This window comes from Mastigoproctus giganteus, chromosome 13 (assembly GCF_048544385.1).
Source record: "Mastigoproctus giganteus isolate SK-2022 chromosome 13, ASM4854438v1, whole genome shotgun sequence".
NCBI classification, from domain to species: Eukaryota; Metazoa; Arthropoda; class Arachnida; order Uropygi; family Thelyphonidae; genus Mastigoproctus; species Mastigoproctus giganteus.
In genome coordinates, this window is record NC_143587.1 from 9,688,209 (window position 1) to 9,703,069 (window position 14,861).

The following is a 14,861-nucleotide window of genomic DNA, read 5'->3' on the forward strand; positions in this document are numbered from 1 at the left end:
TACTCCCAGTTATTTCAAGATTCTGTAGCTTACTGCTAGAGTTGAATACACCTCTGGCATTCGCCTTGCTGAATAGCTCCTCATGTGTGAATGTCGATGCAAAATATTCATTTAGTTTGTTAGCTACCTGAGCAGGATCATCAACAGTTGACCCATCAATATCAAGTGGACCAATCTGATTCATCCCCTTCCTTCTAGAGTTTACATAAGTAAAGAACTCTTTGCTGTTTTTCTTTGTATCCCTTGCCAAGGATTTCTCGTAATCTGCCTTCGCCTGCCTAACCTCCTTTGTAACTTGGTTGCATATTAACTTGTATCTATCATAGGCTTCTGTGTCATGTGTTAATTTGTAAGTATCCCATGCATTTTTCTTCTCTGCCATATGCCTCATTAGTTCATCTGACATCCATTTTGGCCTAAACCTTGAACAATATTTCTTAGTTGGTATGTAAAGCCTAGTAGCTTCCAAGATACGTTCTTTGAATGCTTCCCATTTTGAATTTGCTGTTTGTAACATCATCAGTTGGTCCCACTGTATAGAATTTAAATACTGTCTCAGTCCATCGTAGTCACCTTTACGGAAGCAATAACCCTTCCCTTTACCCCTAATGGTAGTTACCTCTTTCAGTAAATCCCACTTCAGCACACTGTGATCACTGCCACCTAGTGGTTCATTTATCTGCAGATTCTTAATGCATGAAGAATCACTGCTGATAATCAAATCAAGAGTATTACTCCCTCTAATTGCCTCCTGAACATGCTGATGTAGAAAACAATCATCCAATAAATCCACAAAAGCCCTGCTAGTGTGTGAGTAACCAGCCCCCAAATTCCAGTCAATATCTGGGAAATTAAAATCTCCCATTATAAGACTCTCTGATTTACTGGCCCACTCTATTTCCCTGTACAGTTCCTTATTATACTCATCAGAGTCATTAGGCCTATAGCACACTCCTACTCTCAATTTTGATCTCCCAATGCTTATGTCACACCAAACTGACTCAACACTGCACTGTCCAGCGATGTCGACTGGCTTCACTTCCTTGGTTTTTATGTGTTTCTTAACTAATAGCATAACCCCTCCCCCCTTCCTATCCTGTCTATCCTTTCTGTAGACGTTGTACTCCCCAAATTGCAGTTCTGAATCCCTTATATCTGTGTGACACCACGTCTCTGATATCCCAACAATATCTGCCTTTGATGTTTTGAGCAATACCTCAAATTCATCAAATTTATTTACTAAACTCCTAGCATTGGTGTACACGCAAGTATACCTGCACCTGTTTCTATTCTTAGCTACCCTAACACAACCCATGTGTTTATTTGTACCGCAATGGCTCCCAGCAGTCTCTGAAATACCATGCATCTTGTTTTCCAGGCTTCTGCTCATTCTAATAGAAGCAGTGCAAGAATCTCTTTCACCTCTGCCAGTGGCTACTGTCAATCTATTGGTCTTTGTCTCCCCCCAAGCTAGCAGTTTTCCGACCCACCTAACACTGCCTCGATAGCATCAGCAAATATTCTTGCACCCTTTCTATTTAAGTGTATCCCATCCCTGTAGAAGCAATCTCTCCTGTTAACAAGTACAGTCCAGGCTGAAAAAAATTCTACCCCTTGAGCCTTGCACAATCTTTCCAGGGCCGAATTGATCGACAAGGCTCTCATCATATACTCCCTCCTATCGTGTCTGGGCAGAATTGCAGACACTTTCAAATTCAACCCTAATTCTCGGCTTTTGTTCAACAGTGACCTGTACTTGTTAAGTAATTCTGCCGGTCTCCTACTCTTAATATTATTAGTGCCAACGTGTACAACTATATCACCTTTTGTGCCCTTAAAAGATGATATTCGCTCTACAACGACTTTCCTAATTCTTCTTTGAATATTCTTCTCTTGTGCAAAAGATTCTTTTTTCACTCTGGATTAATTTCTCTCCATGTGTTGTATACACTTTTGTCAAGCGTTGTAAAATATAATAATTTTGAACAATTATTTTTCTTTTTCAACTGTAAGGTGCAATATATTGTTGATCCAGACTGTAGTAGTAGTAGTGACATTTGATGCAAGAAAGCAAATGTATGAGCTTATGCAGCATCAGCCAAAAAAAAAAAAAAATCACACCATTCCCTCCAAATACCTGTCCAGTTCCTCCTTAAATTTATTCAAACTATCAACTTCCACAACGACAGATGGAAGTTTGTTCCAGCAATTAACCACCCGCTGGCTAAAGGCAAATTTCCACACATCTAATCTACATCTCTCTTTTCTTAATTTGTATTTATGCCCCCTTAGGTTCGTAATCTGATCAAGTGGAAGGATCCCATCAGAATTCAGCGTGCTCAATCCATTCAAGGCCTTATATACCTCAATCAGATCACCGCGCAGGTGCCTAGTCTCCAGCCACTGCAGTTTGCAGAACTTAAGCCTCTCTTGGTAAGAGGATCCCTTCATTCCCCTCACCAATCTTGTTGCCCTTCTCTGTACACGCTGAAGTAAATCTACATCCTTCCTAAAATGAGGCCTCCAGACCTGTACGCAGTACTCAAGGCATGGCCTGACCATTGCCTTATACAGAGTGACAATCACCTCCTTTTCCCTGCTAGCAAAATTCCTATATATCATTGACAAAACCCAATAACCTGCCCTGGCAGCCTGTCTGCATTGCTCAGAAAACTTCATATCTGCCTGCACAATTACTCCCAGGTCTTTTTCATTTTCTACCACCTTAAGTGTAGTACCACACAGTTGGTACATTTCTCTGGGGTTACTTCTACCCATATGCAGTACTTTGCATTTGTCAAGGTTAAACTTCAGTTGCCACTTCTTAGCCCATCTGCCCAAATTATCTAGATCCTGTTGCAGTAGCACACTGCCATTACTGTCATTAACAGCCCTGCCAACCTTTGTATCATCTGCAAACTTCGACATTAAGCCTGATATACCTTCATCAATATCATTGATAAATATACAAAACAACAGTGCACCTAACACCGAACCCTGTGGGACTCCACTAATAACATTAGTCCAAGAAGAGCAGCACCTATTGATTACCACCCTCTGTCTTCTCCCACTTAACCATTCTTTTATCCATTGTAGCAACTTACCCTTAATACCATTCTGCTCCAGTTTGTACAATAGTCTTCCATGCGCAACAGTGTCAAAAGCTTTCATGAAATCCAAATATATGATATCAAAATTATTTTTTGCATCCAGTTCCTTTGTAACCACATCATAATAGCCTATCAACTTTGTCAGACAAGACTTCCCCATAACAAACCCATGCTGTGTCTGAATTATTGCTGCAGTCTTGTCTAGATGATCCTGCAATGCATATTTAACCAGTGACTCCATTATTTTACCGGGAACAGAAGTTAAACTAACTGGTCTGTAATTACTCGTGTCACCCTTCGATCCCCCTTTGTGAATTGGGGATACATTTGCACATCTCCAGTCTGTGGGAACCTCCCCTGAGTCCAAGGATGCTCTCATAATTATGGCTAAGGGTTTGCTTAGTTGCTTTGCCACCTCCTTTAATATAACTGGATAGATCCCATCCACCCCACGTGCTTTTCTTATGTTTAACTTCAACAATTTCTCTTCCACTTTGCTTTCAATTATTACAAAATCATTAAGTATCCTGCTACAATTTGATAACCTTCTGCCATTTTCAAACCTTAATAATTCCTCATGTGTGAATGTAGATGCAAAATACTCATTCAGTTTGTTTGCTATCTGAGCAGGATCATCAACAGTTCGAACCATCGATGTCAAGTAGACCAATCAGATTCATCCCCTTCCTTTTAGAGTTTATATAAGTAAAGAAATCCTTGCTGTTTTTCTTAGCATCTTTTGCCAAGGATTTCTCGTAATCTGCCTTTGCCTGCCTAACCTCCTTTGTCACCTGATTACAGACTAGCTTATATCTGCCGTAGGCTTCTGAGTCGCTTGATAATTTATATGCATCCCATGCATTTTTCTTCTCTATTACGAGTCTCATTAGTTCATTAGATAACCATTTAGGCCTAAACCTTGAACAATATTTCTTAATAGGTATGAAACTTTTAGTAGCTTTCACGATTAATTCCTTGAATGCTTCCCACTTAGAATTTACTGTTGGTAACATCGTCAGTTGATCTCACTGTACAGAATTTAAAAACTGTCGGAAACCACTGTACTCACCTTTACGGAAGCTGTCAACAGCTTCTTTTGCAGTTTTGTGTTATTCCGCTCACTTATTTGGTTGTTATGGTGCATTATACACATAAAAATGATGTTCTTGTTTTTCCTAGGAAAATAGCATGCCACTCTAGTATCTGCATTAAAATAAAAGGTATAACATAAATTTCCTTCTTTGTCATTATCATATGTAGTTCAGGTTTGATTTTTCTAATGGTACCTAACATTGACCCAATTGATAAGATGTGAAAAAGTTATCACAAGTAATGTTTTATCCACTAAGTTCATATGTCAGGTCTAATGCTACACACAAAACTTGATTTTTTTTCAGGAACTTCTCTGGGTACTTTTTCTGTGTGAACCTGAATTTTTAAGGCATAGGAACCTGTACTATGCAGTAGCACACTGCCATTACTGTCATTAACAGCCCTGCCAACCTTTGTATCATCTGCAAACTTCGACATTAAGCCGAAGTTTGCAGATGATACAAAGATGATATATCATACTTATCTGGTTTGCTAGGAATATATTGTTTGAAAGGACACTGTCCTCTAAAACCTACCAACTGTTCTTCCACAGTTACATTTTCACCTGGATTGTATAATTTTGGAAGGACTTCACTCCACTTGCAGCTAAATTTTATCATAAAACTGTGTGATATAGAGAGAGAGAGAGAGAGAGAGAGCGCGAGAGAGAGAGAGAGAGAGAGAGCGCGCGCGCGCAAATGACCCATTCCTAGTTGCACAAGGAATGGGTCTACCTGTCTCCGGATCCCACAGACTCTTAGTCGATTCACCATATGGCTTATAAACACCAGCCAACAACAACTGCATATAAGTTTGCAATGTGATGTAATCTAGGTCTTCTCAGTTATTACCATATACTTTTCTCTCTTCGATATTACTTGTATTCAGAATAATTTTTTTAACATTAGGACCCATGATAAACCTAAATGCATTCTTTTTATTGTTTATTCTGCAAGTGACATATCTGGTCAGACCAGGAGTATTTCTTATTATATTAGCAGAAGTCATTTGCCCATGTTGAGGAAATGGTTCCATCATCCAATGTATGTTTTTATTCTTTGATTGAACTGATTGCTCTGCTTGCACTATTGGTACTGCTGACACAGCCTGCTTTGTATTATTTGCAAAAACCATCATGGGCCGAGGTATCATAATCCTCCTCTGAAGGTTCATAATTGTGGTTTTCTTCTGACAAAACATATTCCTTGTGATCAGTAGAGACACTTGCGTTTGTGTGTATTATTTCAGCCAGTTTATCATCAGTAGGATAACACCTTGTCATTGTTTCACCCAATATATACAGACAAGAAAGAACAAACTAAAGATTTACTTATATGGATGAAGCGAGATGTACACACAGTAATCAGAATGAAACTAAATCTGTTTGTGCTAGATTTCCATTTATATGCTTGCATGTGTGCACGGACAAGTCCAAGCTTGTACAGAAACTTATTGAATTCTGACAGTATGAGCAAATTTTACAGTAAACTTCTTACGATAGTAGAAACATTCTATTGTTATCATAAAATAGTTAAGAATTTAATTTTAGACACTCAAAATAACTATTTTTTCCATATTTATCTGAAGACAATATATGTGACAATGTTAATTGTTAATAATGTTTATGTGATAATGTAACATTAACATTTTAATATTAAATAGACCGACACCAAACTACACCTTCTCTCAGCTCTCAGAACAACACAGCATCAGTATTCTTGGCTTGGACAGATATCAATGATGAAGGAGTTCAAAAGAAAGTCTTCTTATTCAAGCAGTCCCCAAAAACTAGAAACAGAGTAATCAGGAAAAAAAAATAAATAAATAAAATAATAGAAACAAAAGAGTTTTCATAGATTACAGTTTGGTTAGCATTTTTAAGAGTACAGTACTTTCTGATACACAAGCTGAATTTATTTTCAGTATTAACAATATGGAAGGTACATCAACCATTCCAATTCTACATCTACTGCAGCTAGTCTAGAGAGTCTATTCCATTCCATAGATACCTTCTGGATGTACATGAAGTTCTTCATCATGTGACACCTGTGTCCTAACATACCAACTATGTGGGTATACTCAGGGTAGTGGAAAATAAAAAAGACTTGGGGATAATCAATGGACACTGCTCATCGTGGACTGATGTTATTAGTGGAGTCCCTCAGGGCTCAGTGTTGGGTCCATTGTTGTTTTCTGTATTTATAAATGATATTGATGATGGTATATCAAGCTTAATGTCCAAGTTTGCAGATGATACAAAGGTTGGCAGGGTTGTCAAGGACACTACTGACACTATGCTGCTGCAACAGGATCTGGAAAGGTTGAGCAGATGGGCTGAGAGGTGGCAAATGAAGTTTAACATTGACAAATGTAAAGTACTACACATGGGAAACAGCAACCCCAGAGCAACGTATCAACTCTGTGGTACTACACTGACAGTGGTAGAGAATGAAAGGGACTTGGGGGTGATTGTGCAGGCAGATATGAAGTTCTCTGAGCAGTGCAGACGGGCTGCAAGAGTAGCTCATGGAGTATTGTCAATGATATACAGGAATTTTTCCAGCAGGGATAAGGAGGTGATTATTCCATTGTATAAGGCAATGGTCAGGCCACCCCTAGAGTACCAGGTCTGGAGGCCTCATTTCAAGAAGGATGTAGAGCTGCTGGAACGAGTACAGAGAAGGGCAACAAGATTAGTGAATGAAACGAAGGGGTGCTCTTACGAAGAAAGGCTTAAGTTTTGCAAATTACAGTGTCTGGAGACTAGGCACCAGCGAGGTGATCTGATAGAGATGTATAAAGCCTTGAATGGTTTAAGCATGCTCAATGCTGATGGGATTCTTCCTCTAGCTCAGAAAAATCACCTGAGAGGGCATAAATTCAAATTGAGGAAAGACAGATGTAGGATAGACGTGCGGAAATTTGCCTTTAGCCAGCGGGTGGTTGGTTGGTGGAACAGACTGCCATCCCTTGTGGTGGAGGTTGATAGCCTAAATAAGTTTAAGGCTCAGCTGGACAGGTATTTTGAACGAACAGAGGTGTGAAGTGGAAGTGGGTTTTTTTTTTTTTTTTTTTGGCTGATGCTGCATAAGCTTGCTTTCTTGCATCAAATGCCTCTACTAATGCTAATGCTAATGCTAATTGTGCAGTCAGATATGAAGTTCTTTGAGCAATGCAGACAGGCTGCCAGGACAACTGATAGGGTTTTGTAAATGATATACAGGAACTTTGCTAGCAGGGATAAAGAGGTGATTATCCAATTGTACATGGCAATGATTAGGCCGCATCTTGAGTACTGCATAGAGGTCCGGAGGCCTCACTTCAGGAAGGATGCAGATCTGTTGGAACAGGTCCATAGAATAGCAGCAAGATTGGTGAAAGGAATGAAAGAGTGATCTTATCAAGAAAGGCTTCAGTTTTGCAAATTGCAACATCTGGAGACTAGGCACCTGCAAGCTGATCTGATTGAAATGTTTAAGGCTTTGTAATTTAGCAGGTGCAATGCTGATGGCATTTCTCTTGCTCAGACTATGCACACGAGAGGACATAAATTCAGATTGAGGAAGGACAGTTGCAGGATAAATGTGCAGATGTTTGCCTTCAGCTAGCAGGTGGTTGATTGTTCCAACAAACTTCCATCTGTTGTTGTGGAAATGGGTAGTTTAAATAAATTCAAGGAAGAACTAGACAAATTATTGGAGAGATGGAAAGGTGATGTGTAAGTTTTTTTTTGTCTGATGTTTTTTTTGTGTCACATGCTACTACTAATAATAATCTGCCAAAGCTGGAGAACTTGTAGTTGACAACATCACCAAAAGGTACACTCGGAAATACCAATTTGTGCATCTTGTGGCAAGGTGCCCATCTGCAGAATGTATTCTAGTGTCCCCCCCCACACACACACACAACATTGAACAGGAATGTTCCAGTCATTTGTGACCAGCATTCCAAAAGAACTTTCAGTCCCAACAGAATATTGTATGCTTTCTTTCCATACATTAATCTTTCTGTTCTCATTCAATTTTTACAAAAAGTGCACATCTATGCATACTCAAAGAACATGCCAAAAACTAGCACTTTAGGCTTCGAATCACATTTTTGAGGAAAGCATTATTGATATGTTTACTTTCAGAAAGTAAATAGCAAAATTTATAACTTTCTGAAATTAAAATAAATTTTGTGTTTTGCTTTTCAATGTCATAGTTTCCTGTGTTATATAGCTGTATTTCTCAGTTTTTCTCTTCCTACTACCAGGGAAAGCCGCCTCAAAATAGAAATTGAAGTGGATAATAGGGTTCAGATATTAAAGACTTCAAGTGCTTTATGTTTCTTTATAAACTATTATAGAATTGAATACCTCCATAAAGGAGATATTTAATTCCATAAAAAAAAAAGTGCACTGTCTGCTTTTAAAAAGTTTAACATACAGCCTATACTGCTATAGCATGCCATCTTACAATGCATGTGTCAGGTTACATACATATTTATTTGACACCTTATTACACTCTCTTTCATTAGTAGTCATGTCAGTTCTTGGGATTTGGAGTAGTAGCATTCAAACACATTGGCTTTGTGCTTTTAGTGTATCTGTTCTTTAAGTTTATGGTTTTAAATAATTAAATTCTCAAGTAATTATCGCTGTTATTGTAGGTACAGTGGCAAATGTACTCAGCTTTGAATTCTGTATGACATGAGGTTATTCTGTTTTGCTTCCATTCAAACTTGTAGACCCAGTGTTCTCCCCAGGATCTACCGCCCTGCAAAATTTAAGCGATTCTCGCAGTACTGTATGGTACTGATCTCGATCAATGTTAATTTGAACATACTGTGCGATTGAGGTCAATGCGACAAGAGCATATAATGTTAAATTATCAATTAATTTTTGCTCTGGATTGCTTAAGTCTCATTTATAAATAACAGAAAATTTTATAATGTTGCAAAGTATTACACTTTCCAGCCGGCTGGCAAAATTTTCAGGGAAGAACACTGAGACCCTTCCTACCCCCCCCCCCCCCATTTTCCGATTAAAAAGAATTCTGTTTTCATATAGTCACTTATACAAGCTAGCATTTCTTAAACTGAGCATGTGTTTTGCATGTCTTTTCTCCTCTTTCCTTTTCATTTGTTAGTTATTTTATAAGGATTATCAAATTATTTGAAATGAATGGTTTTATTGCTTCTGTGTTAGATTTCTTTTTTTTTTTTTTTTTTTTTTTTTTTTTAACTACAGGGGCATCATGTAGAAAACACTTCTTCTCCATTATCTCTTCATTCAGAACGGGAATCTTCAACTTTAGTTTTTGGACAGACTGAAGAATATGGAGATGTAGCCAAAACAGAATATGATACCCCACCCATCCCTACTCCAGAAAAACAAAGAGCCCTTCAGAGAAGAAGGTATGTATGACTTCTAAACAAGTTGTTTGTTAATTTACTGCATATAATTTTGTGCAGGTTTGTTTTTGTAGTTTTATTGTAATTTTTTGTGTAGACCTTTGTAAAATTTAGAATTTACTACTAAAATAGATTTTCTCCAAGACTGAATGAAAATCTGTTTATCATCACTAGTATCACCCTTGAGTACCTGCTGCTGGGTTATCTAAAACTTTCACACACCCTAGTACACAAGGGTCATCATTTTTCCTCTCGTAGACAGTGCTTTCTCATATTCAGCCTTGTCTTCCATAACCTTATCTGTAGTACTATTGCAGATCAACTTATAGCATCTTTATAGACATTCATGTCATGCATATTTTGGATTTATTGGTCCAGCTATGATAAAGTCCTTGTAACGTGGCAACATTAATATGGAGCTGGCCAGTCTAAGGGAAAAAGACAGCATGGGAAAGTTACAGTGATGAAAAGTACTACAAATCGAATCATCAGGTCACTGAATCAGAGATATTTTAGAAGAAATAGTCCATAAGGTATATGGAGAAGGTTTGAATGTAAATTGTGGACAGCACAAGGACACACTTGGTGTCATAGAAAGGAGGTCACAAATAAACATACAAAAGATTATGTTAACTCTGAAAGGTGGGGGGGAATATGGAAGTGAAGTCAGTAGGGATTATCAAATAGGTAAGATAGTGGAAAGGCTTATTCTGGGGAGGGGAAGAGAAAATTCCAGAAGTAGACTACTAAACCAGGATAGCTGAATTGGCAGGGTGCAATGTTTTTATAGTACAAGAGAAGGTGTGATCAGTCAGGTTTAAGAATTATGTACTACCCTCCAAAGGGTAAACATCACTGTTTGTAAATGTACATGGGATGATTAAACACTGTTATCCACAGAAAAGCAAAAAAAAGTGATAGTAGGAGAGGCAGAAGAAGAAGAAATGCTGTTGAAAAAGGAAAGGGCAGTTACCCCTCAAACTCACACTCCATCAAATATTCACTCATAAATCCTTCAAATAGGCAATGCTTCCACTCATGTACTTCCAGCCCTAAAACCTCTTTAGTCTTTACTGTTGCATACTGTCTGGCATTATTCATGTTGTGGAGTTATATTTCATAATTGAGTTGTCACTTATTGTATCACCAGGGTGCCCCCGCCCACTGATGAGAGGCCAACAAGTCTGGGTGGTGGTGGTATTTGCTGAGAATAAGTAAAATTAGCCTTCTCTACCATAAAAGCATTGCTTATTTGAGGTAGTGCAATATCAGGGAAACTTATGAAGGCATTCACAATATGAGATATAACAAAAATGCCATTTCACCTACTTTAGTGATTTACTATGAACTAAAATAATGCTATGCACTAACTTGTTCAATTAGCATTAGCATTAGTAGAGGCATTTGATGCAAGAAAGCAAGCTTATGCAGCATCAGCCAAAAAAAAAAAAATAATAAAATATATAAATAAATAAAAAATAACCACTTCCACTTCACCCCTCTGTTCGTTCAAAATACCTGTCCAGCTGAGCCTTAAACTTATTTAGGCTATCAACCTCCACTACAAGGGATGGAAGTCTGTTCCACCAACCAACCACCCGCTGGCTAAAGGCAAATTTCCGCACGTCTATCCTACATCTGTCTTTACTCAATTTGAATTTATGCCCTCTCAGGTGATTATTCTGAGCGAGAGGAAGAATCCCATCAGCATTGAGCATGCTCAAACCATTCAAGGCTTTATACACCTCTATCGGATCACCTCACTGGTGCCTAGTCTCCAGACACTGTAATTTGCAAAACCCTTTGTTCCATTCACTAATCTTGTTGCCCTTCTCTGTACTCGAGCCAGCAGCTCTACATCCTTCTTGAAATGAGGCCTCCAGACCTGTATACAGTACTCTAGGTGTGGCCTGACCATTGCCTTATACAAGGGAATAATCACCTCCTTATCCCTGCTAGAAAAATTCCTATATATCATTGACAATACACCATGAGCTACTCTTGCAGCCCGTCTGCACTGCTCAGAGAACTTCATATCTGCCTGCACAACCACCCCCAGGTCCCTTTCATTCTCTACCACTGTCAGTGTAGTACCACAGAGTTGATACGTTGCTCTGGGGTTGCTTTTTCCCATGTGTAGTACTTTACATTTGTCAATGTTAAACTTCATTTTCCACCTCTCAGCCCATCTGCTCAACCTTTCCAGATCCTGTTTCAGCAGCATAGTGTCAGTAGTGTCCTTGACAACCCTGCCTACCTTTGTATCGTCTGCAAACTTCGACATTAAGCTTGATATACCATCATCAATATCATTTATGAATACAGAAAACAATAATGGACCCAACACTGAGCCCTGAGGGACTCCACTAATAACATTAGTCCACGATGAGCAGTGTCCATTGATCACCACTCTCTGTCTTCTCCACCTCAGCCACCCCTTTATCCACAGCAGCAATTTGCCTCCAATGTCACACTGCTCCAATTTGTGCAGCAGTCTTCCATGTGCAACAGTATCAAAAGCCTTTCTAAGATCCAAGTATATAATATCAAAGTTATTCCCTGCATCCAGTTCCTTTGTGACTGCATCATAGTATCCAATCAAATTGGTCAGGCAAGACTTCCCCTTAACAAAACCATGCTGTGTCCGAGCTATAACTGAAGTCTTGTCTAAATGATCCTGCAGTGCTTCTTTAACTAGTGCCTCCATTAATTTTCCTGGAACAGAAGTTAAACTCACAGGTCTATAATTACTTGTGTCAGCCTTTGATCCTCCTTTGTGAATTGGGTCGCATTTGCACATTTCCAGTCTATGGGTACCTCCCCTGAGTCCAAGGAAGCTCTCATAATTATGGCTAAGGGTTTGCTTACTTCCTTTGCTGCCTCCTTTAATATAACCGGATAGATCCCATCCACCCCGGGTGCCTTTCTTGTGTTTATCTTCAACAATTTCTCCTCCACTTTACTCTCAGTTATTACAAGATTCTCTAGCTTACTGCTAGAGTTGAATACACCTCTGGCTTTCCCCTCGCTAAATAACTCCTCATGTGTGAATGTCGATGCAAAATATTCATTTAGTTTGTTAGCTACCTGAGCAGGATCATCAACAGTTGACCCATCGATATCAAGTGGACCAATCTGATTCATCCCCTTCCTTCTAGAGTTTACATAAGTAAAGAACTCTTTGCTGTTTTTCTTTGCATCCCTTGCCAAAGATTTCTCGTAATCTGCCTTCGCCTGCCTAACCTCCTTTGTAACTTGGTTACAGATCCACTTGTATCTATCATAGGCTTCTGTGTCATGTGTTAATTTGTATGTATCCCATGCATGTTTCTTCTCTGCCATATGCCTCATCAGTTCATCTGACATCCATTTAGGCCTAAACCTTGAACAATATTTATTAGTTGGTATGTAAAGCATAATAGCTTCCAAGATAAGTTCTTTGAATGCTTCCCATTTTGCATTTGCTGTTGGTAACATCATCAGTTGGTCCCACTGTATAGAATTTAAATACTGTGCCAGTCCATCGTAGTCGCCTTTACGAAAGCAATAACCCTTCCCTTTACCCCTAATGGTAGTTACCTCTTTGAGTAAATCCCACTTCAGCACACTGTGATCACTGCCACCTAGTGGTTCATTTATCTGCAGATTCTTAATGCATGAAGAATCACTGCTGATAATCAAATCAAGAGTATTCCTCCCTCTAGTTGCCTCCTGAACATGCTGATGTAGAAAACAATCATCCAATAAATCCACAAAAGCCTTGCTAGTGTGTGAGTGACCAGCCCCCAAATTCCAGTCAATATCTGGGAAATTAAAATCTCTGATTTACTGGCCCACTATTTCCCTGTACAGTATCTTATTATACTCATCAGAGTCATTAGGCCTATAGCACACTCCTACTCTCAATTTTTATCTCCCAATGCTTATGTCACACCAACCTGACTCAACACTGCACTGTCCAGCGATGTCCACTGGCTTCACTTCCTCGGATTTTATGTATTTCTTAACTAATAGCATAACCCCTCCTCCCTTCCTATCCAGTCTATCCTTTCTGTAGACGTACTCCCCAAATTCCAGTTCTGCATTCCTTATATCTGTGTGACACCAAGTCTCTGATATCCCAACAATATCTGCCTTTGATGTTTTGAGCAATACCTCAAATTCATCAAATTTATTTACTAAACTCCTAGCATTGGTGTACACGCAAGTATACATGCACCTATTTCTATTCTTAGCTACCCTAACACAACCCATGTGTTTACTTGTACCGCAATGACTCACAGCAGTCTCTGAAATATCCTGCATCTTGTTTTTCAGGCTTCTGCTCATTCCAATAGAAGCAGTGCAAGAATCGCTTTCACCTCTGCCAGTGGCTACTGTTAATCTATTCGTCTTTGTCCCCCCCCCAAGCTAGCAGTTTTCCGACCCACCTAACACTGCCTCGATAGCATCAGTGAAGTTTCCATAGTCTGAGGTTTCCCGCTCTAAAACCTGTTTAGTGTTTCTGCATGTTATTACTTATTAACATTATTCCCCTTCTTATTCTGGTTATTAGTGCACTGAAAAATGCCTATAACTAATTAAAATGACTAGGTTATACGCTAATTTAATTACATTATATGAAATGATCCCTTCAACTTATTTTATTTTATTTATTTTTTTTGAATTATAGTTAACTATAATTCAAAAAAATTTTTTATTATAGTAAACCCCCGGTATCTGTATTCGCGGTTTCGCGGTCGCTGATTTAATATAAAATGAAACCTAAAAAATGTGAATTTTAAAGCGCCGTGAACGTTTTCCACCATAAAAAAACATGGGCATGGCTAAAATTATCTTTCCTGGTCAAAACAGCGCTCAGTGGGTGAGGGGAGAGGGGTGACAAAATCCCGGCGTGGATGTTTCTCGCTAATCCTTGTTCAATATGTGTTATGCCCTTGTCATGGAAGGTTTCGTCGTTTGCTTTTAATTTGTATGCTTATAAATTGATATGCTTACAAAAGTGATAAATTTACCATTTTGCAGTGTAAAACAGGCTTTTTAGAGTGTGTTAACGGAAGAAAGTGACTTTATTGTGGACAAGTTCTTTCTAACCCATAGAAAAATATGGCTACGAATAACAACGGAAATGTAAAAAGATCAAAGAAGGTGATGACATTAGCGAATAAAATTGAGTTATTAGACAAAATTTCTAATGGTGAAAGTGGTGGCAAAACATTATAAAATCAATGAGTCAACGGTATGTTCAATCTAGAAATCGGAAGA

General features: G+C 38.7%; 1 protein-coding gene across 3 annotated transcripts in view; it reads left to right on the forward strand.

The window, feature by feature from the left end:
* Positions 1-14,861, forward strand: part of trio (trio Rho guanine nucleotide exchange factor) — a 996,553-nt gene that overhangs the window by 892,849 nt on the left and 88,843 nt on the right. For all 3 annotated transcript variants that reach the window (XM_090387950.1, XM_090387951.1, XM_090387952.1), the window contains one exon: positions 9,433-9,599. In XM_090387950.1, coding sequence (XP_090244076.1) covers positions 9,433-9,599 — 167 coding nt within the window. The remainder of the gene's footprint in view (positions 1-9,432; positions 9,600-14,861) is intronic.